At 41.2% G+C, this 22,679-nt stretch overlaps 1 protein-coding gene across 1 annotated transcript in view; it reads right to left on the reverse strand.

The window, feature by feature from the left end:
• Window positions 1-9,698: 9,698 nt before the first annotated feature.
• Window positions 9,699-22,679, reverse strand: part of LIMCH1 (LIM and calponin homology domains 1) — a gene marked incomplete at both ends in the record, with an annotated part of 164,159 nt that continues 151,178 nt past the window's right edge. The window contains 11 exons of the mRNA XM_079534909.1: window positions 9,699-9,724; window positions 12,221-12,323; window positions 13,051-13,159; window positions 14,977-15,063; window positions 15,985-16,108; window positions 17,499-17,623; window positions 18,378-18,514; window positions 19,281-19,385; window positions 20,424-20,516; window positions 21,872-21,955; window positions 22,559-22,587. Of these exons, the coding sequence (XP_079391035.1) occupies window positions 9,699-9,724; window positions 12,221-12,323; window positions 13,051-13,159; window positions 14,977-15,063; window positions 15,985-16,108; window positions 17,499-17,623; window positions 18,378-18,514; window positions 19,281-19,385; window positions 20,424-20,516; window positions 21,872-21,955; window positions 22,559-22,587 (1,022 nt within the window). The remainder of the gene's footprint in view (window positions 9,725-12,220; window positions 12,324-13,050; window positions 13,160-14,976; window positions 15,064-15,984; window positions 16,109-17,498; window positions 17,624-18,377; window positions 18,515-19,280; window positions 19,386-20,423; window positions 20,517-21,871; window positions 21,956-22,558; window positions 22,588-22,679) is intronic.

Consider the following 22,679-nt stretch of genomic DNA (forward strand, 5'->3'; position numbering starts at 1 on the left):
TACAATAAATTATCATTAAGACGAGACTACGGTTTGGTCTAATAGAATCCCATTATTTAGAAATGGATGAAGAAACCCTATTAGATTATATAGTTAATTTTCTGCCAGTGCTGAGGTCACTGCTCTTTCACTCTCAGGCTGGCCTACATGAAAACTGTTGGTACAGCTGAGCATCTTCTTGTGCAGTGGGGTTTTGGAAATAAAGGGGAGCTCTGTGTGGACCATCACTTTCATAAAGGAATGAAAATAGCTATGCTGGACAAGACATCTTCATATATTATTTTAAAGAAGAAGAAAATCTACTCCCACTGTGGGGACAAATGCACCAATGGCAACACAACCCCATCAACAGGTACAGGAGGATTAGGGGCCAACCTGGCCATCAACACTGCTGGGCTCTACCATTAAGCACAGAGCAGTCACTGTGGCAGGCTGCCTCCTCTTGCTCCTCAGCCCATGTGTGTGAGCTCTCAGGGCTCAGCTGCAGCTTCGTTCCCATTCCCCGGAGCTGTCCCCCTCAAGTGGGCCACCTTTTCCTCCCGGTGATAAATTAGCCACAAGGGCTGTGTTCTCTGGAGGGGCTGTCACTCAGTACTTGTACTCTCCCAGCACAGCAGTTCCAGGACAAGAAGAGCACAGATTTCAGCCGGCGGTATCTTATCATCCAGGGAGGAGCAGTTCTCCCATCTCATTCTGATACAGTGACAACTTTTTCTGCAGGGACACAAAAGCTGAGTACATGTCCTTCGAAGTGCATCAAATTTTATTCAGGGAAAAGTGCACCAGGAATATGACTTATCCCACCCTGTTTTAACTAATTCTTCTCTCATTGTTATCATGCTGCTTCCACTAGAAACGTCTGTGAGGCCCCATGTGATGCCCTGCAGGGAGATGCAAAGAGAGCTCTCCAAGTGCCTGAACAGCCCATGGATATCAACAAACATGGGCTGCTAGCAGCCCCCACCTGTGCTTCAGACAGCTGGGAAAGGAGCAAGTGTGAGTGAGGTGCTTCAGTCTGGTGGCACCTCTGCAATGGGATCTGTGGAATTAACAAATTCATCATTAACCACACTGAGGGCTGGACATACTGAAATGATTACTTGCTGTCAGTATTTCCAAGAGAACTGAGAAATAAGTTTTGTACAGTGCCATGTTGGGAGGCACAAGTCACTGTGTTCTGGAGTTAGGCAAGAAATGGGTGTAAAAAAGAATCGAATACTGCTAATGGGTGTAACTCAACAAGGACACCACACCAAGGTGATGTGCTGAAGAAATAACAAAAGTTGCCTTATTTTATCGTCACGATGTGATTTATTTTTGTAACCAAAGTCCTAGCTGGGCAGTTGTCTCACCAGCATAGAACTCAAACAAAAGAGATGGCACTGAGGTAAAACTGATAGAAAAGAAGATCTGAACAATTATACAAAGCAGATAAGCCATTAACTGCTGCCAGGATCCAAGGATGTGCTCTGCAGGACATTCAGGCTGCAGCTGTCATTAAGGCGGTCCTGAGTCATTCTGGTGCAGAGCAGAACACTAACATTGGGAAAAGTGCATCTGTAGGAGCTTCTGGGCAGCCTGGGTTCAGGCTGGTGTCTGCCGCAGGTTGGGGCTGAAGTATCTTTAGGGTTTGGGGCTGTGAGACAGAATTCACTTGTCTTTTCTTTCTTTCTTTCTTTTTTTTTTTCTATTATGTTTAACAGGCTCTCACCTGGAAGCATCATCACATCTGGCTAATGATTTCAACCTGCTTTTCCACACTGCATCACCTGTAGGAAGGTGACAGTGTAGAAATTACATTTATCTGATAAATTAAGTGCAAGAAATAATACATGTGGCCAGTTTGTTCAACTGATCCAGAGAGCTCACTGCAAGGTAGGAAGAGCAGTAGCATGTGCTGCCCCAAGAAAACTGCTGATGCTCTTTGCTGTTCCTGAACCACCTCAAAATCGCACAAAGGGGCTTTTAAATAAGCACTCATGCAGCATCACTCTTGGCTGCAAGCTCATTCCTCTTCCAGCAGCACTGCAGTGTACTCCTTGGGGCTTTCTGTTAGCTATGAGGTGACTGGAGGAACAAATCGTGAATATCTAGAGTGAATGGGATATTCCCTCCCTGAAGAGAGACATTTTAAGTGTTAACTAATAATTTTTAAAATACTTTGGTGAAAATATCCGACATGTTTAGTTTTATTTTCACTGATCCATTTGAAATAATTAAATCCATAAGTCTTTTTCAGAAAGCGAATTATTGTCACAGCCTCACAGCACCAATTTATTACCCAGGGTAATAATCTTGGCCAAAATGCCTATTTCAGCTCTTGAATAAGGGCTTGGTTCACATGTCCAATGCCCTGTGCAAGAGAATTAGCAGAAACTCATCTCAATGTGGTTTCAAAAGAGGAAACTAAGCAGACAGCCTTGTTAATTTAGCATATAGACTTGGAATAAAGCACAACATCCATCATCTCTTGAAATTCAATTAAAAATTGGTCTTGTGTCCAAGGAAAAGGAGCCAATTTTCTTCTGGAAGCAGAGCCTTGGAAGATCACTAAAACCCTTAATGGTTCTTTCATTGTGGGAGCCAACATGAAAGGAAATCAGTTTGGGAGTTCAGATTACCCCTCCCATTAAGAGCCAGACCCTTCACAGGCGGGCCTCTGGCTGCTGGTGATGCTCCCTGCCTGCACAGATACAGAGCTCTGGCTCCTGCTCTTCCTCCAGGCCCTCCCACTGTCATGGCTGAGGCCACACTGCCTGGCTCCATGCACTGCACTGCAGCCCGTGTCCTCCTGCTACCACGGTGGTAAAAAGATGCTTGCAAACATGTGCTGAGATTTAATACCTTGGGAAAGGGAAGCCTGAAAATATGTTAACAAGATTTTCAGCATTAAAAACAATTTTGTTTCAGATTTCAGCTGTTAAACATCTTAATTTGTTTTGCTTTTTACTCCAGTACCATAATGCTAATAAACTCTGACAGCCTGTGACTCTGCAATGAGGAGGTTTCTCAAACCAATCTCTTTACTTGAAATCTGATTTACAAAGCCTCAGTCCTTCAGCTGGATGGCAGCAGTTGCATCAATGGCTCGACATAGGAGCACACGTTGAGCGTCTTAGGGGAGGGACATCTTTTGCTTGTGTGCTTGTTTTCTTCTAGTGGAGCTAGAGGATTTGCTGAGATGAACTAATTTTCTTAACCCTATGGTATCCTCCTGTATCAACAAACCCCTTCTAATAATTGCTGTCATGCTGTGTTTGCTACACTCCAAAAGAAATAGCGGATATTCTTCTAGAACAAGCATAGAACTCTTGGTGCACAATATAGGTAGCGTCCATGCAGTTTATTTTTAGGTTTTATCATGCTTTTCATGGTACTCTTCTGTTTTTGGTTAGTTCAGAAAGCTTCTGGACCCCCATGTTCTCATCTCAGCCCTGCCTTGGTTGGCTTCTCCTTGCTACTGATATGTCAGACTACTTGCTGGCCAATGCTGAGACACCAGGGCCATCTGCTCCAGCTGTGGCCAGTCCCAGCCTCATGTGGGTCATCATCTTCCTGTGAAAGCAGGGATTTGTCCTGTGAGAAGTGCATGTGATGGCTTTTCACAGGATGGCTGAGGTGCAAAGGGACATTTGGGTCTACCTGGCCCAATTCCTGCTCCAGCAGGGACACCCAGGGAAGTGTGCCTAGGCCCATGTCCAGGTGGCTTTTACAGTTCTCCAAGGATGGAGATATTATATCAGAAAACCCTGCAAAGCAAGCATGAACAATACCAGACAAACACAAATGTCTGCTCTCCAAGGTGTTCATTCAGATTGCTGCCTGCTTTTGACTCCATGCTGAAGAGGCTGGGTGCTCAGGTATTGTGGTACTTAAAATTGTTCAGAATCTTGTCCAAATTGTGTTGGCTTACTGAAGTGCAGAGGAAACAACTGATATTGTATTCAGTCTGCAGCTCACTGTCAAAATGGGGACAACTGTTAAAACTGCAATCCAGTGGAAGGATGTTGTAGGATTTATTTTCTTTCCATGATGAAAGGTGTGAGGGCAGACAGTGGAGAAATGCATCTTACCACGTTGTCCATGCTAGACACGGGGATCTAATAAAAATTATCAATGCAGCATGCATGCAGCTTTGCCAGACTGGTGCTGCTTCAGTTATTGATATGGTCCTACAGGAGTTCCCACTATAGGCAGAGGCTGCTTGCAACTCTCCAAAGCCCATCAGGCAGATGCCATAGTTATTGTTGGCCCATTTTCCTAATTGGGATTGGACAGCAATAAGGTGAAAAATGCTGCATTGATAAATTGGGAAGAATTTCTGCCCTAATAGCAGAATGCCTGGCATCTGAGGGGAGGTTGGTGACTGGCCCAGGCCTCTTCCTCCCCTACACCTCCCACCACCATCAGCACAGCATCCCCAGCACAGCACTCTGCCTTTGCCTCACCAAGCATCCATCAGGCGTTCATCATCTGAAGAGATGATGCAAGTCCTGCAAGTGGAACTACAAGCATCGTGAGGAGTACTTCCAAGTACATATTCTATGATGTCTCACATTCACACAAAAATACGTCCTTTAGGAGATTAATGATGCTGTGAGGCAGCAGTATATTTGCCATGCCCTGCTGAGCACGACATCCCACCCTCAGGTACTGGGTACACACATGCAATTGTTTTCTTTTGCAAAAGACTTCTCCCAACAGCAGCACTCATGCTCTCTCAGATAGAATTAATACAGAAATTTTTCTTGTTTGCAGAGAATACTGATCTTCATAGTTTACACCGCCGAACCTCTTAAGGACTAGAATGATGGCTCATTTCTGGTGATTCTGAAGCTCCCATAGTTCCCAGAGACGTGGGTGGCGTATCTCTGTCCCCATGCTTCTCACTGGAGCAGTGTGTTATCCATAATCAGAAGTGACAGAGAAAAGGAATTTTTTCAAATCTTATTTTCTGCTTTCTGTTGATAAATCTTATTGTTCAAGGAAAGATTAGCATTTCTATTATTTTTTCTTTAATTTCTACAGACACACAACCAGCCCCCAGCACATTTTAAGCAGCATGTGACCTGCTTAGAGCACATGGGTCTGCAAATCATGGATGCAGCATTAGCTAGGAGAATCTGCAGTGCCTCATATGCGGCGAAGCAGATGGACTCCACAGATGAGTTAGCAGTGACTCATCACATTGTATCCAATGATGGATTATTTTCACCCAAAATGATTTAAAATCCCATATGCTTTGGAGAGGATAGATCCAGTTTGGGGAGGAGGGCTCCAATGGCTCCTCCAGCAGAGTGCAGGGGCTTTGGAGCAGAGCAGCAGCAGCACTGAGGCAAGCATCCAACCTCTTTGCTTCATTCATGTTATATGTTATGAAACAGATGACCAAGAAAAGTGAAAATCCCCAGCTTGCAGCCCCGCAGCACACTGTGAGGACAGTCACAGCCCAGCCGTGCCTCCTATCTCTGTTTTGGGCTCTTACTGCTCTCAAAACTTGAGCAGTTTCCAGTTTAGTCATTTCCCCTTATCAGGAAATTCAGATGAAATTACATTCCTACCGGAGGCTTTTAGTAGTGTAGCGGAGCCCTATTCAGCCTTTAAGGAGATGCATTTTTCTGGCACTTGCTTTCCAACCCAGGGGGAGGGGGTGACCTGATTGGTCCCAGTGCCCACAGCCCTTCCTACCCTCATTGTGGACGTGTCCCTGAGATAGAGCTGTTGTCACCTTGCACTGCTGCCACCCAGCCCCCAGGAGAGCAGAGAAGAGTGATTGCCCTCCCCAGATTCTTTGAGCACCATCTCTAACCACTGCCTGCTGTCAGGAAGGGGACCATTTGACCACATATATCACTTTGCTAAATCAGACAGCCAGAGCTGCACCTACAGCTGATTGTCACAGAGCTGAAAGCAGGCAGCAACCACTATCCCTGATGAACAGTCACCAAAGCTGTGCCCAGCAGCCTCGGTGCCAGCCCCCACCCCCCCCTCAGGACACCTGGTGCACCCACAGCTCCTGGCCCTCAGCTATGCAGAAATGGTGTAGTTCCATTAAGGCAGCTAGGATCCAGGCATCAGGATAAAAATCTACTTTTGGAAAAAATCAAATTGTCCATGCTTCCCTGTGACTCATCTAACAGTTGAGATGTGCTTCTGGCACAGAATCAAACCGGCCATCCAGAGTGCCCAGATAAAAGGAAGAGAAAGGGGCTCAGAACTTGGTGTGAGCATTCTGCTGGTTACTGCTGAAGTAACCAGAGACTGATTGGGATCCACAAATTAGCACATGCACAGCCAAGCACAAACTCTTAGAAATACCTAGAAACAGAATTACCCAAGCACAAGTTCAGTTCTGCAAACCTAAAGTGTTTTATTGAGCCATCATCTGAACCACAGCCCACTGCCATCAGTGAAAAGCCTTCAGAGGCTTTGGGTTCAACTCACAGCCACAACAGCCACAGGAAGCCATCTGTGCTTGCTATTTCTCACATCAGGCACACGTGCCCTTCTACATACCCTGGAGCAGTAGCCCTGGAGCTGTGTCCTTCCCCTGCATGCCTCCCTTCCTGTCCCACTCCACTTCTGCGAGGCTCAGCCTACACCAACCATGTGGCAGCTTTTTACTGTGGGATGCTCACACCCCACAGTCCCACAAATACACCACACACAGCACAGCAAATTAGTTACAATAAGTAAAGAGACACCACCAAAGGTAATCAACATTTTATTTATAAACATACATTTACTATAAAAGCTGTTGCATTTTAGACAAGTTTTCCCAATTTCCAGAGGCATTTTAGAATAAATAAAAAGAAGGAAAGATTAGTGTAAATGGTATTCAATATCAGCACAGCAAGGACAGCAATCCCTGCCCTGACTGGACACGCACATAGGGATGGTCCCCTCCGGTGCACTGACCTTTGGGACACTGATTGGAAACTACAGATGTGCGGTGTCAGTAACACTACACAGCAAAGAAAACACACCACAGGGAGAGGGACAGTGGGACACAGATGGGCTATGACACCTAGTCATGTTTTCTGGAGTAATGAGAGGCTAAATAAGTTTTGAAACATTTAGAACCCATTACATACATTGTACGTGCTTAGCAATAATAAATCCTTTTTGCAACGAATGCATTTACATTGTAATTCAAATGTCGTGAAGCGTTATTTTCTTTCTGTGCTTAAAGTTCCTGATAAGAAATGTATCATAGTCATGGGTTGAAACAGGAAAAAATGGAAATAAAACAAAAGAAATTAGCCTGAATGAATTTGCCATGCAAGACTCCAAAGGAAATACAAATCAAATGTAAGCTGTTGGTATGTATGATTTAGAAAACTGTTGAAAACTATTCTGTGCTGGTGAACAGATGCTCACTAAGGGAAAATCTGAAGCCTGAGGACTCTGCTGCTTCTTTTTGCTTTACATACAATCATATTCACTACAGCATGCACATCTGACACTGTGGACAGACATGGGATAAGCTGAGCAGCCCAGAGATTCTGTGCCCAATCCCTGCTCATGCACTTCAGTCCCATGCATGCTCCAGACATCTGGGGCTCTCCTCACAAGGTTAAGGATAAGCACACCCCATCTGTGACGCCAGCTCTCCTGCACACCTACACTACAGCATGGGGGGAAGCTGTGTCTGGGACCAAACAGACACACAAGCATGCACTAAAGGTTTTCAAAACTTAGGCCCAGGCACTGTGTATGTTCACATACCCTTAATGCAGCACATGGAACTGCGCAGATGAACGAAGCAGTGTATAGAATCTGCTTTTTGCTTTTTCATGTTATGCATTATCTGCAGGAAAACATTACATTGACCACATGCAAAGGGTAACCATGCTGGTTACCAAAACCTGCTAACAGTAAATCATGCCACAAATCATGTTAATCAAAATATTGGGCTTCACTCTTCTACTCCCAAAGCATTTTTCTGATTTTCAGTTTTTTAAAAATTATTCCCCATGTGAAGCCCATGAAGGACTTCAGGGTTTTGGATATATTGCATCCGTAAGTCATCGCTGACGGTGTGCAACAGCTTTGTGTTTTCTAAGGCACAATTTAAGGAGGTGACACTTCCCAGCCCATCGCCACGATGTCCCCAGATGACAGCACTGCCCGTGTGTTGGCAGTGACGTGCAGTTCTCAATCGGTGTGCAGCTCACATGCAAGCAGTTGCCTTTGTTTAAACAAATCGTTGTCAGCTATGTTACAACCCCAAATTATTGCTGTCCTAATAACAACTTGATTTCCGTTTCCCAGCAAATCAAAAGAAAATGGATGAGCACATACATAAATCTCTATAACTTAATCACGGTTCTAAGGCAAAATAAGTTGATGTTTTTCCCTCCATTTAAGTTGCATTGCAAACAGCTAAAATGGGATACTGCAAATAACCATTTCCTTTGTATTTTACAGCTGTACCACATCACCTAAACTCATCTGTGTGTTCTGGCAAGCTCACACAGCTCTAGCTGCTGTTTCCACAAGCTGCAGGAACTCTTCACAAGGAGCACACACTTCACCGAAAAGCATAAACACTGGAGCAAGCCACTGCCTGTCGCTATCAGCTTCTGTGCCCGTGTTCCACGCTTGTCGGTTTTGCTCATTTTGTCTGAGAGGATGGAAAACAGAGCTTCACAGCTGTGTAATTCAGTGCTGAACTAATGGGAGAACTCTGGAGAGGGCCAAACACACGCGTATTTCTCCCCATGAGATTTCAACCATGCACAGTGTTTGCAAGTGGAACAGCAGACCTCAGAACAACTCAGCCCCTCAGCAGGATGCTGCACAACCGGGAAAGCTTCACCGTAACCATCGCTCTGCAGCTCACAGACTCACAAGGCATTGCGTCCGCCCATGCCGCAGCCTCCCCCTGAATCACCCCATCCTTAAACCTGGTAACAACACTGGCTTCTGAACCTGCTGAGGAGGACTGCTCCTGACGGGAACCTTGCAGTTGTTAACGGTATACAGTCTTTAGGTTTAATGAAGAAATCTTTATTTGAGAGAATACCAAGCTATAGTCATGAACATTACTTGAGGTACACAAACAAAAAATCCTATTGCTAAAGGTGCAATAATTTATTTGTATAACGCCTACCCTCCGCTGAAGGTAATATAAACACAAAACGTCTCAGAATTACAGGATGTATTATCAAACTAGTCTCCGTATAAAAAAAGTTATAGCTTCAGTTATAACAGAGCAGTCATGTGCTGTGATGCTTAGTTTTTCAAATGCAATGATTAGAGGCTATCTTAAAATTACTTCTCATCTCAACTTGGCATATTCTATAAAGGCTTGTAAACTCAAAATTTTAATTCCTAGAAATGTTAACACAAAACAGCTTTATTGCATGTTTATTTTCTTATTACTTTCAGGAGAACAAAGTAACAGACTGAAAATCATAAACATACCTGAAAAGGTGGGATTTGTTTTTGTTGTTATAGTACTTAGGCTTTGCCTTAACAAATACGGTCATACATATTCTGCAAATTTCTTAAGAAAGGGAAAACCAACATATTGCATTTTAAAGGAGCAGGTGCAGCACTTGTATGAGCTTTTCAAAATGAGATGAGAGCCACGATGTCCATGAATTCAAGCTCTTACAAATGATTGTCTGGAGGCAGCCGATACATGTGAGAAGAGAGTTCCTCCTTGAAAGTTACTAGCACTGAAAGTCATGTCACAATGTAGTTGGCTGTCCAGCAGCTGGAAAAACAAAACAAAGTTGTTAGCTTACAAATGTTAACAAACATTTTTCCTGAAGAAAATGGAATGCCAAGGATTTTCTTCCTTCCATCTCTATCATTAAAAAAAAAAACAAAAAAACAACCGGAAAATATGTATCGTTTGTGCCCTGATTCTCCTCCTCCCCGCAAAGTTGGGGCACCAACTGCAAAGAATTCCGTGCCATTTGCGATCTGCACGCACTTTTATTTCATTTGCTCTGGAAGTACTTGGGGGTACATTTACTTTTAGGCTCTGCAGTGGCAAAACAGTGAAGCAAAGGGCCGATGAGTCATCTTCAGCTGTGCCTGGTTTGTGTTATCTGACAATACAGAGCCCTTGTGTCACTTGGCCACACAGAGAATCTCTTCAATTTGCTGCTCGCCTTTGACTTCAACATCCACAGATCTGTAACTGTTTGTATGTTTATCATTCAATATTGAGCTCCCCTCAGTAATTGCCATGGGGAGGTTCTGGGGTAGAGAAATAATCTACCAAAATCCCTTATCCGTTTTCATTTAGAAAGCAGAAATATACCCTGGGCTGCTATAAAATCTTTAATGCATTTTTCTCTTAAGGTTTTTCAGACTTGATTTTGGAAAAAAAAAAAAAAATAAAAAAATAAAAAAATCACCCCCAGTTTCAAATAAGCAAGATGCTGGCAGTCAAAATATTTCACTGAGATGTCTGTAAGCATTTCAGAGCAATACTGATCAACCACGGGTTTGTCAGAGATCATCAGCTGTGTACACTGCTGTGTAGGCTTTTTAGAGTTCAACAGAGGAAAGCAACTCATTTTATATTTAGCAGCAGACTCTGTCGAACCAGAAAGCAGCACATGAGCATTGCACCAGTTTGTTTTTCATTTCAGAAGTGGAGTTCATCAAATTTAAGTTAAAAATGAGAGTGTAACCATGTTTGCAGGTTGATGACATCAAAGCAGGTCCCTTTGAGCTTGTCAACATGAACCAGTTTTTGAGATTTTGCATGAGGCACAGACACAGCACAAAGAGGCAGTATGCAGGAAAAAAAAAAAACCCCAAACCTTTGCCATTATTATTTTTCAGAAAGTATCCATCTGCACAAAACCTATTCCCACAGTCATCAGCCTGATTCCTATTGTGTTCAAAATGCATAAATGCAAAATCTCCCAGCACAAAACACTGTACATCACTTCTGTGATGCCTCTTCTAGCAATGCTGCAGTAGAAATGATAATGGAATGATTTCTACAGCATACAGGCTGACACATAATCTAATTAAGCTTTCAGCTATCCCTATGGGACCTCAATTCTTGTTTAAGCAAAAAGGATTATGAACAAAAGAAAAGAAAAATATGACTTTTATCACATTCTTCTCTTTTTCGTGTAGATGCAGATGTCTAAATGTGCATTATAAAGATGAGGACTTGACCTACAGGAGGGAGTTTTACGGTATCAAGACTCGAGGGAAAAACTGTTTCTAAGTGCACTAGGTTAAACAGTTAATACAAAACGTCGCTAACATTTCACAGTAGAATTCAAAAAAAGCACAAAGGAAATAATTATACAACAGCACCCCCTAGCTCTGCTGATGGGGAAATGTCGCTGACATGAAATACCTGAGAGAAAAAAAATCAGAGGCGCTTTCCCGACTCCTGGATGTCTACTGCTTTGGAGGGAGAGGAGGAGGAACAGCAGGAATAGGAGAAAAGTGCTCTATATCCCTACTCCTCAATTACAGCTGTAGGCAGTGTATACACAGAACACTGACAGGTAACAGGAAGGCAAAGATTACTCCATCTTTTTTTTCTGCGCCTTCCAAAACGCTCCAGCAATTTGGTAACAAGTCTTAGAAACCCAGCACTAGAAAGAATTTTCAAGTGACTGACTCCAGGACTGAAAAACACATTAGGATTTCTTTGACATGCAGTTATCTGGCTCAGTCTTCAATACTTGCAGCAAACTATGCCTGAAGATCCCACCACAAGGGTTCATTATGGGAAGTTACAGATAGTTCCTAATATTTTCCCTCAATTATTTCTGTACAAATAGACGTTTAGAGACATTAAAAACAAAACAAAACAAAAACTTCACCAAATAAGGCCCAGAGTTCTAGACCTAGTGGAAGTATCTGTGTTGTCTCACGTGAGGTGACAGATCCAAGCCTCCAGGACACATAGTGTGTGCACAGTATAAAGCTTGTGTTTATACACTGGAGCGACCTTTAAGCCTAATATTGCTGGACAGATATTTTCTGGGCAAGATTTACTGGGCTTGAAAGTATTTATGTTACAAGAGGATGTCTCAAATGAGGTTGGGATGTTCCCCTTCCAAAGGCAAAGCTATGCCTGAGTTGCAAAGCCATTTGGGCATAAAGCACTTCTTCCAGGAGGAGAAAAGCCCATCAGTTAAAAGCATGGAAACAGTATTATTAGAATTCACTGTGAAATCAGAAAAAAAGAATGCACAGAGACTGTAGGACAGGATTTGGTACTTACTTCTGGATCGAATGTAACAATCATTGCAGTTCAGAAGACCATTTCTAATCCTGACATCTGTCCCACTTGCTGCATCTCCCAGCTGTCCCTTGCAAATGCCACACTGCCAATTGAAGCACAGTAAAGGACAACAGATCACGTCCTAGCATCTGTCACAGCTCTCCCAACATTTTGACTTTTGTTTCAATAGCTTTGAGAACGGTCAGAAAAAATAACCCCCCCCAAAACCCAACCCATAGTCCTGTAGAGCAGTGCAAACCAGTGACAAGTTTGCTCTAGGCCAAATGGAATTTTAGGACTGGACTTCAGCAGTCGCCACTCACACAGAAATGAAGTCTAGTGATTTTAAGAGACATTTGATTTTTACGTTGCATTCTGGAGCCAATCTGTGCAGGACAAAGCTTAGAAAGGCCAGAGGTTTATTCTGAGTAGATATCTAAAAGTAAGGTTTCACAAACAGTTAATATCAACTGGGATAGAGATATCTCCAAGGGACACTTTCTGAGTTACTTAGCCAACACTATCTTGAGTCATTACCTGAGACATGGTTACAAAGTATTTCTGTGGAAATAACTGGAAAGTTATTAGATGCTTCCCTCTGCAAGCAAAGCTAAGTCTACTTACTAAGTGATAGGTTTAACCTAATATGTCTGACAACAAACACATTAGCTACAGTTAATGTTACTTTCACTTGTCCACAAACAAATGTAACAAGCGTGCAATCCTCTATTCTCTTTTCCAGTTCCATATCTGTAGACCTCAACACACTTTCTCCTCTCGCTGAATGATGACTTGAGATTTTGTGCAGGTGGACACAGTAAGAGACATACCCTGAAACACTGAATATGGAAATAAAGACCAAGCGTTTCAATAATCATGGCAGCTCCCTTGCCAAGAGGAAGCCCACAGGTGGAACAAAGCTTCTTTCCACTGACAGACCTAGGAGAAAAACACTGCTTTAAGAAAACAGACCAGAAACTAAAACACAACCAATTGCTTAAGGGGAAGGACATAATGAGGGGAAGAAGCACTAGGAGCAGCCTATGGTGCTGCAGCTACATGCCTGTTATACTCCAAGTTGTTAGATTAGAGCTGAAGTCAGACTTCCATCTGCAATGTGAAAATACTTCAGCTTTCACCTCAGATTCAGTCCTGTTTAGACATTTCTAATAGATCAGCTGTTTGATGACAGCTGGGCCCCACACACTCTTTTTCATAATGTTTTTAATGGCAGTACAGGTGTACAGTTGTTCGCTTTTCACGCTCTTCCCTTCTCACCTGTGTGCTAGCCTGCCAGAACTGATGTTCATCTGATGAGATGAACCTGAGAACAACTGGAATCTCTTGTGATTATGTATCATACAAGTTTTTTTTTCAGCCAGGGCTGAAACCAAGAGAGAAATTTCAGGATATGTCAAGAACTTTGAGGAGATGGTTTGATGAAATTATATACAGATAAGCAAGTTTACAATATTGTGCTTCATGTTTCCAGTGCAGCAACCTAGTGAACCACCAATAGAGACAGATCTGGGCTGCATCACAATTAAAAAGCTACTTTTTTTTTTTCCCCAGAAGAGATAGAAGCAGAGAAAGACTCATCACAAGCAGAAAACTGCATTTGCTTCCACCTAATCTCTGTCACTACTGCACTTATAATTTTTTATCCCACCACATATACTGGATAGCACAGGCACTTCACTCCCTTTTCATGTTTCATTCTTTTTATTATTTCTAGAATAACTTCCTTGGGTTCTTCTCTTCCCTACGACAATAAGCAATCTGCTCTGATTGCCTTATCTTTGAATTCACCTTTGTCTTCACTTCTTTTCCACTATCAGAGTTACTATATGGCCAAGGTCAAATGTCAAATCAAAGAATAAAGTGGGTGGGGAAAAAAATTTAAAGGAAGTTTTAAAGGAAGTTTTCTAACACTTTACTGTAAGAATTAATTACATCTTATCCATTATTTTCAAAACTCAGATTTATTTCAGGAGATCTTAGAAAACGGAGACATGTCAGGTTATAACTTTTAAATACTATGAACTAGCTATCATGATTAGCTGTAATGTGTAGCAATAAACAACGTGCAATACCACCAAAACTGCAGCTACTGTCAGAAAAGAAATGAAGAAATTATTAACACTAAGAATTCCCAACAGTTTCATGACAATGACAGTGGCTGTCAAGCCTGAAGAAAAATGTAATTTAAATAGAACAAAGTCTTTCTAAGGTTTCTGTGTTGTATGATTGTGCTATTTAATAAACCAATTGATTTAATACATGAGAAGTTATCAGTGATTCAGTCAAGCTACAGCTGCTATCTATTTAGAGCTGGAAAATCTATTCTCTGCAAAATGCACAGCTCATTGCCTGACAGAATCAGGGACACAACTTACTCCTGAGCATGTGACTGTTGACAATAAAGACAATATCCTTTGGCTTAACTGCTCTGAACTCACGCTTAACTGCCTGCTTTTGACTGGGGCTTATATTATCCCATTTCAGTTTCACTGAAGTTTCAATGATCAAGCAGTCCTATAACTGATTTCTGAACTGTGTTATTTTAAAACACAACAATATTGCTGAAGCAGGCAGGAAATAAGGGAGAGGGAGCGACAAATTTATTATGTAGATGGTTATGAGCTGCAACACTTAGAAGAATTAATAGTGCATCTACATAACACAAATATAGTTTACACTGTAGCAGTTCACCAGTGACCACGAAATGTATTCAGTCTGCGGAATTTCTTATTGACCTTTTGTACCTGTTGGGTGACTGACTTGGTGCAGCAGGTGAGCAGGGAGACGAAGGCCCGGATCGAAAGTTCTCATGACAGCCTGCCCTAAAGCAAAGGAGAGAAAATGTATTGCTACAACTGAAAAACAAGCGAAAACTGAGGTTTTGTACTGAGAAATTCTACTGAATGAATCTCAGGATTCCCAGCTCCAAAGATTTTGTTGAAGGAAAACAAGCTATAAATTTGCTGTCCCCTGCTGTTTTGATACAATGAAAAACAACACACATATTTTGGTTCAGCACCTCAGTTTGCTTGCTATTGCTCACAAGGCAATCATTCACGTGTTGACCTCTATCCACCTATCAACACAACATGTGTTGATGATGGAGGCTCAAGCCAAGAGGATGTGTGTGGAGGCACACTGGTAGAACAAATGTGGGGTCACTGACAGAGGGTCTGTGCCCTTCACTGAATGAAAGTAAAGCTATCAGCATTGCGAAGTGATTTGCAATCTGCACCCATTCTACCTTGCAAGAATTTGGTGAGAAAAGTCATGTGTGTTTTCTGTCATCAGAAACCACAGAATTGATTAAATCTCTCACTGCTTAAAGCTGTTTACAGATTAAAAAACTAAAGATAATTTTCAAATATTAGGCAAATATATCGCTTGTTTAGTGAAGGAACTGGCATTCCCTTTCAGTAAGATTTACACACACACACACAAAATAAAAACCAAAAAAACACAAAGAAAAGTACCAGAGAAGGAAAAAACCTCATCAACCAAAGTTTGCAGCAGAAAGAAAATACTACTCTCTACATGTCTCCTTTTAAATGTCATAATCCTTAAAGAACTGGAATGAAACAATCTTTGCATGTTTAGAAGCTGGGGAAGAAGCTCTCAGATACTGACTTCAATGAGGCAGATTTTATTGAGCCAACTTAACCTACAGAGAATGCTGAGCAAGAATATAGAGGAGCCAGAACGACTCCTCACACTCTACAATAACCTCTATTTTGTATCCTCACCTCCTCCCTTCCCCTGCGGAGGCTGGCTGCTGCCCTGCACTCTGCCCCAGAAGTGGTCTCTGCCGGGCGTCTTCTGCGCGGTGCAGGGACTGCTTCGTCAGCAGCTGCTGGTTCCATGGGACATCTGAAATGGGAGGTGGGGACATCTCAAAGCTGAACACAAAGTCACAAAGTGCTTTTTGTCAGTGCTGATTAACCAGTATTGTGGGCGCACCATAAAGCATATGAGAGGTAAAGTCGGAATGAGGTGAAGACAACCATCCTGACTCTTGTAAGAAAGCACCAGGAGCTTTCAGTTACACACAGTGGAGTATTTTCACATTCCCAAACCTCTCCTCAGATGACCCACACCTCTTTGAAAGCACTGCTGTTTCTATTACTTCACTTAAGTTACTTATGTTTCAGATGGGTGCATAAGGCTTAGTGACAGCAGCAATACGCAGTGAACTGTAGTGCACAGGCAGCTGAGCATCCCGCCTGTGAGATGAGCATGCCAAGCAGATCCTTCCTGACCAATTTTGTGGCTCACTGGTCAGGAAGGGCCTTACCTTTCAAAGCACCAACCAACTGGGTTAGAGGAGAAAAAAAGCTGTACTTGGGCCGATGAAAGGCCCGTTACCTACTTTTGATATCAATGTCAAAAAAGTCCTAATCCTGATTATTCAATGTCTTAAGGAGGGAACAAGATGTGATGTGTCAAGAGAAAAGAAGGGAGCATGTCAGAATACTAATGGTGGAACAAGTTGTGGAAGAGAACCTAGAAAAAGCCTTATTAGCAGATGTTAAGCTGTCAAATCTTTGGGTTTTGCTTAATCACAACTACAAAACCAACATGCTGGGCAGCATCTTCTGTTTTCTTTACTTAAGCAACATTTACCAGAGCACTAAGAACACAATAAAGTTGCAACAAGGTGAGTAAACCTGTTAAATTTAATAAACTGAATTTGCATTTGGAACAAGTAATAATACAGAAACCTTTCCTATCCATAGACAGTTCATTTCTTAGCATCATCAATTTTTATGCCAGACTGAAAACAAAGACTTAAACTTGCTTTCAAAATCTACATTTGCCTCCTATACTTTGTCCTACTCATTTTCTCTTTACAGAGAAAATTTTTCCCTTTTTTGAGGGTGACCCTGTTGACAATAATACCTTGGAGAAATTCTTTCACTCCCAAAACAGCAATATCCCTGGAAGCTCAAAAGAGATGTATTAAGATAAATTCTGTGTGTATGGATGATTACATAACAGATGGAAAATAACTCCAAGTGAAATTATTGAAAATGAGATTTCTACCTACAGTCAAAGCATTAATTGCTGATGTAAATAAGGTTTTAAATTTCACCTCAACACGCTTATCTTTACTAACAGAAGACAATTCTTGAATCCAAGATATTCATTTTGAGGAAATAAGCATACTGCAATTTCCGAACTTTCCTGAGTTAGTTTGCTAACCATTGTAAATACCCACAAGATTCCTATTCGGAAAAGAATACATGCACATGTCTCTCACCCTGAGCCAGTGGCAGATTCAACTGGGCAGGCGAGCAGCGCTCCATCACTGGCACCTGGTGCTCCTGGTCACCTCCTTTCAAGATACCCATCTCTGGGAGTCCTGAGAGTACCTTATTTCCACTGCTAAGAAAAGTATATAGATGCATAGATGAAGCCACAAAAAAAATCCAGCAATGGCATAATCGTAAAATCAGACTTCTGAATTTAAGTCTACTACGTGCACAATTTTTGTCTGTGGGTCAGCACTGACAAACCAATGGGTAACAGTCAGGAGTTAAACAGTTTGACTCTAAACATATCATGCGTCCTTCCTCCCTCATACATTGACACTTACATACACTAGAAAACACTTTGGATTTGTGGAAAATGGTTTATTTGATACAGAAACAGCTTTTCTCAGTGTTAATTATACACTATTCAGCACCATCAGATGCCTCTCTTGTGAAAGCTGTGTTTACCAGTTTGATGAAGACCAGGACTTTGAACACCACCTAGCAAGTCTGAATATGGCATTTCCAAGGTAACCAGGTAATCTCAGAAAGATTATGAGTGAAAATAGCTACTGCTTCTCCATTCATCCATACGCCTAGTGAAATTCACATGCAAAGTATAGTGCAATGACATACTCAGATGTCTGTGCTATCTAAGCTGTAAGATCTAATTCTGATCTGGATGATGTGACAACCTCTCAACAAAGCTGAATGCTGAGACGGTGAGGTTTCTGATACTAGCACTGTGTATGCCATACATGTGTAAGCCTGATCAGGCTGTATTACACCTAACACCAAGCCAAAGAGGTCAGATGCTCCAGCATCAATCATAGGCAAATGTGATGTTCCAGAACTCTACAGCACAGAAAGCTCCATGGGGTCCATACCTCCTCTTTTCTTGCCAGCGTTCATTTTCCTTGTTTTTCAGAGATGGCATACTGTCCTGTTCCCAAAGCAGCTTTTTCTGCCTTGTAACTTCTTTTGGTTTGCCTTCCTCTGGAGAGCCATTTGAATCACTTGTGTTCTGGAAAACAGCAGGAGATGGAACCAGGAGCCTCCCATGAACTCAGCATTAGCACACATATGAGAACCGCACAGGCTGCACTGAGGTATATTGTGTAGCATTGTAAATAACAAATAAGCTAAAATAATAAAATAATTATATTAAGTGGAATGTGAAACAAAAAGTTATATATTGACCAACTATGAGACAGCATTCAAGATACCCAAGTAAAATTCCCATCTGGCGGAAAAGCTTGAATGAATTTGAGAAGCTAAACAGACCTTACTGGTCTGGGAATCCTGCATTTATTCTACTGATATCCTCTGAGGTGTCATTCTCTGTTCTGTGGCAAACAATTATATGCAAGATACGCCAAGTTAAACATTCTGTATGGCAGAATGCATAATGCACTGTCCTACAGTTATGATTTTGGATGCAGGGAAACAACTTCAGATTTTGTTGGCTTTGAGAAGGTAGGTAAAACAAACTGGAACAGGTGACTTTTTTCACAGCACCAGTCAAAGAAGAGAAGCAGCTGCAAAAGAAAGAAAGTTTCACCCTCTATTCTAATAAAAAATGGGACTATGGCAGTTGGCTTGGGATTTTAGTTCTTTGCTTGTAAAAATACACAGGCTACACTAATCTGAGGTATCACCAGCTATGAAAGCCATCCAGGAAATACTCTTACTCTCATTGTTCCCACACTGTTAGCCTTTAGCAAAGATTGAAACTCTGCACTCAAGATGGCTTTGACTTTTATTGCCTTATGACTCCACAAGAAACTCACCGCTGTTTTATTTCCTTCAGTGGTAGAGGAAGAAGAGGATAGGAGTTCTGCAGAATTTGAAGAAACAATGAATGGAACTACAGTATCCTCAATTATCTTACGTTCCTAAGAAAAAAAGAGAACCAGGAGAGAACAAGATTTAAAAAAAAAAAATCAACGAACAAAAAAAAAACCCAACACCAAATAAGCAGAACGTCACCTATATGCTAAAAAATAGAAGCATTAAGTTTTGAATACATTTTTGTATTTAAATGGCTAGGTAAGAGCTTGTCTTAACATGAACAATGGTAATAACTCAATTTTTAATTTACTTCAATGTTTTGTACTCTTTTTCCTTTCATTTTACTCCTTTGAAATGGGATGTCCAAAACTAGCCAGAATATGGGATTGGGATGACACCTCTGTTTCTCACAATGTCAGTCAATGAAATTACATATAAAAAAATGAAATTACACTTGGTACATAAGAAATGTATTCCAGAACTTGAAAAAAATTACCTCCTGTTGAGACCACAAGCATGATCCTCAAGCACAGATGATAAGACATCAATTTGTGTAATGCACAATTAGACAGACAACATTAATATTTTCCAATTTCCTGCAATAATGACTTACATATAACAGAATAAAAATATTTTTTGTCTATATTGTTATTACTCTACAGCTGCAAGCTTTGAACAGTTTCTGCTTTTTTTTTTTTGTTGTTGTTGTTTTTTTGTTTTTTTTGTTTTTTTGTTTTTGAGAAACAAGGCTGTTTAACAACACATCTACATGATGATGCCCAAGGCAGACAATTTCACCTGGAATTCCACCAAGGCACCAGGTATATGCCAAAGCACAAAAGGCTCTCTCTGGAGGGGAGCCTGAGCATGCCCAAAAACAACCGTTATGACTCACCAGACTTGCATAGCAATCAGGCACCTCCACCTGTGCAGAGATTCTGAGGATACTTATCTAAATATTCAGACAGTTTTCCCCAGAGCCTATGGTAGTATTTAAGTGAAATAATTCTCCTGAGAATTCAAACTTGAGAAGACTTTTTGCTTATTAACTTAGTATGGGATTTTTATTTTATTTTTTTCATAACTGAGCGCATTTAAATAGAAAAAAGTCAATAAATAACCTCCTCCTTTCAGCTTTATACCTCCTCGTAGTATCTACGCTCCTCCTCTTCAACTTCTCTCTGTGCCTTTTCCCATTCCTCCTTCAGTTTGTCTTGCTCCTTCTGATACTTCTCCTGTAAGTGGAGACAAATAGAGGTGAGTACAAAGCATTTTGTATTAGAAGTAAATTCTGTATCACCTCCATAGTGAAAATAAGCCTGTCAAGAATGGCTTTATAAGAAACATGATGAAATACAAACGTGAAGATTAGATACATCCATGCGTCTCAAAAGTTTCCTTTCTTCTTCCTACTAATTTCTAGCTCCTACAGTTAATACAAGCAACCACAAGAAATTTAATTTGTTAGATATTTTTATACACTTTGCAAGAAATGAAATTTATTCTAGACAATGTCAATAATTCCTTGTTTGTTATCAAGTTTTAAGAGTTGCAAAAAGCTACCATACATCCCAAGGCACTTAAGCATGCATTTTGGCATTAACAATTTCAGCAAAGTAGCATAGAAACAAACAGGTTTTACAGATGCTGATATTGGCACTAATGTAAGAGAGATGCCAGTACTATTTAGTGAACGATGAAGGCATGCACAAGTTTAGAAGATAAATAGACAGTGTTTAAAGGTTTGAAGAAGGTAAACTCGTAATTGCTATGCAATTCTTTTTCCTCCTTGATGGGATCATTTCTTGAGAATAGTTTTCACACAACTTTATGTGAAGATTTAGCACAAGGAGATCTTGAAAGAGATTTTAAAGACAGGGAAACTCAAGTTCTCAGGTACATTGCACTTCTCCCAGCTAAGACAAAAGCAAATTTTTTTTTACAGTATAGCCTCACCCCAGGCAAAAACAGTGATTGTTGAGAATGGGTTTCTTCCCCTCGCAAAATAAAGCCAAACCAAACCAAACAACACAAAAACCCACTACCTCTGTGTACAAATTTATTTGATGTTCTCTAAGAAGAACATGTAAATGAAGCAAAAGTCTACAAGAAGCTAATTAAATTACCATTTTAAAGAAGAATTATGTTAAGAGTCAAGGTTAGTAAAATATCAGTCTCATGAAAGAGGCTCAAAGTAATTAACAGTTTACACTGAAGGTAATTTAAATATAGTGGCAAATTAACACTTGGCTGAACTCTGTAATGGAACCCAGAACTAAGACCTTCCAGATTCCCTGAGGGTGGGAAAGGGAGAAGTAAGAATGCCCAAGCCACAGAGAGTGCACGGCTCATTTACCTGCCAAAGAACTCACTTAACTATCCACAAGGAGTGGTGATAAATACAGCTGGCCTTGATACTGCCAGATTCATTAAGGTGTGATCTACGTTTTGATACTGAAAAATTCAGCCAATCTTACCAATGCTTCAAGCGTGGAAGACATGACATGAAACACTCTACTTTAGTGCAAAGGAACAATGTAGCTGGAAACAGCTGAGCCATGGAGTGGAAGAAAAGGATCGTGTTCCTTACCTGAAGTAGGCGTTCTTGCTCGTGCTGCCACCTCTCCTGCCGCTTCCGCTCTTCTTCGGGGTCCCAGGACCAGAAATTGAAACGCTGGGGTGAAGGAAAAGCAAGCTGTTAGACTTCAACACTTCACAAGGCTACCACTTCACCTAGTCTGCTCTGACAGTAATGCTAGAATGGCAAATTCTGAACTAGATAATGGTTCTCTTGGTGAGCAGACAATATTCTGAGCTTCACTGACACTTGGGATTGCCTGTGGGTATCTAAGTGAGACAATAACCACTTGGTTTGCAAAGAAAGGCTTGGGAAGCTACAGCTGGGGGGGAGAAAGAAAAAGAACTGAAAGAAAGCTCTAAGCAGCGCTGAACAGAGATGCCTGCAGGTACCCAAATTTAAGAAAAACTTCTATTTTTTTTCTCTGCAATCTTCTTTTCAATATGTAAAGCAATTTGTGAAGGTAAAATACATTCTCTCATTTCATGTCTACCAGCACAACAGCTTAAGGAATTGCTTTACATTTTTATCCAGAAAAGAAGACTTAAGTTATGGATTCAGATGATGTCTTGATTTGGGTTCTGTTTTTCTTCTCTCATTCTTAACTGGGGATGTTACAAGACAGTTTGGATAAAAACTTCATTTTTGTTAAATACATATCTCTAAACCAAAACAACAATGCAAAAAAAAGGTACTCACATTTGATTTGTCACTACTGCCAGGATCAGCTATTAAAAAAAAGAAAAAAAGGGAAAGGAAAAGTTAAAACACAGCAAAAGAACCCAAAGAGCTCAGTCTGCAATTAATGCTACGTTGTATC

Source organism: Tetrao urogallus, assembly GCF_951394365.1.
Source record: "Tetrao urogallus genome assembly, chromosome: 4".
NCBI classification, from domain to species: domain Eukaryota; kingdom Metazoa; phylum Chordata; class Aves; order Galliformes; family Phasianidae; genus Tetrao; species Tetrao urogallus.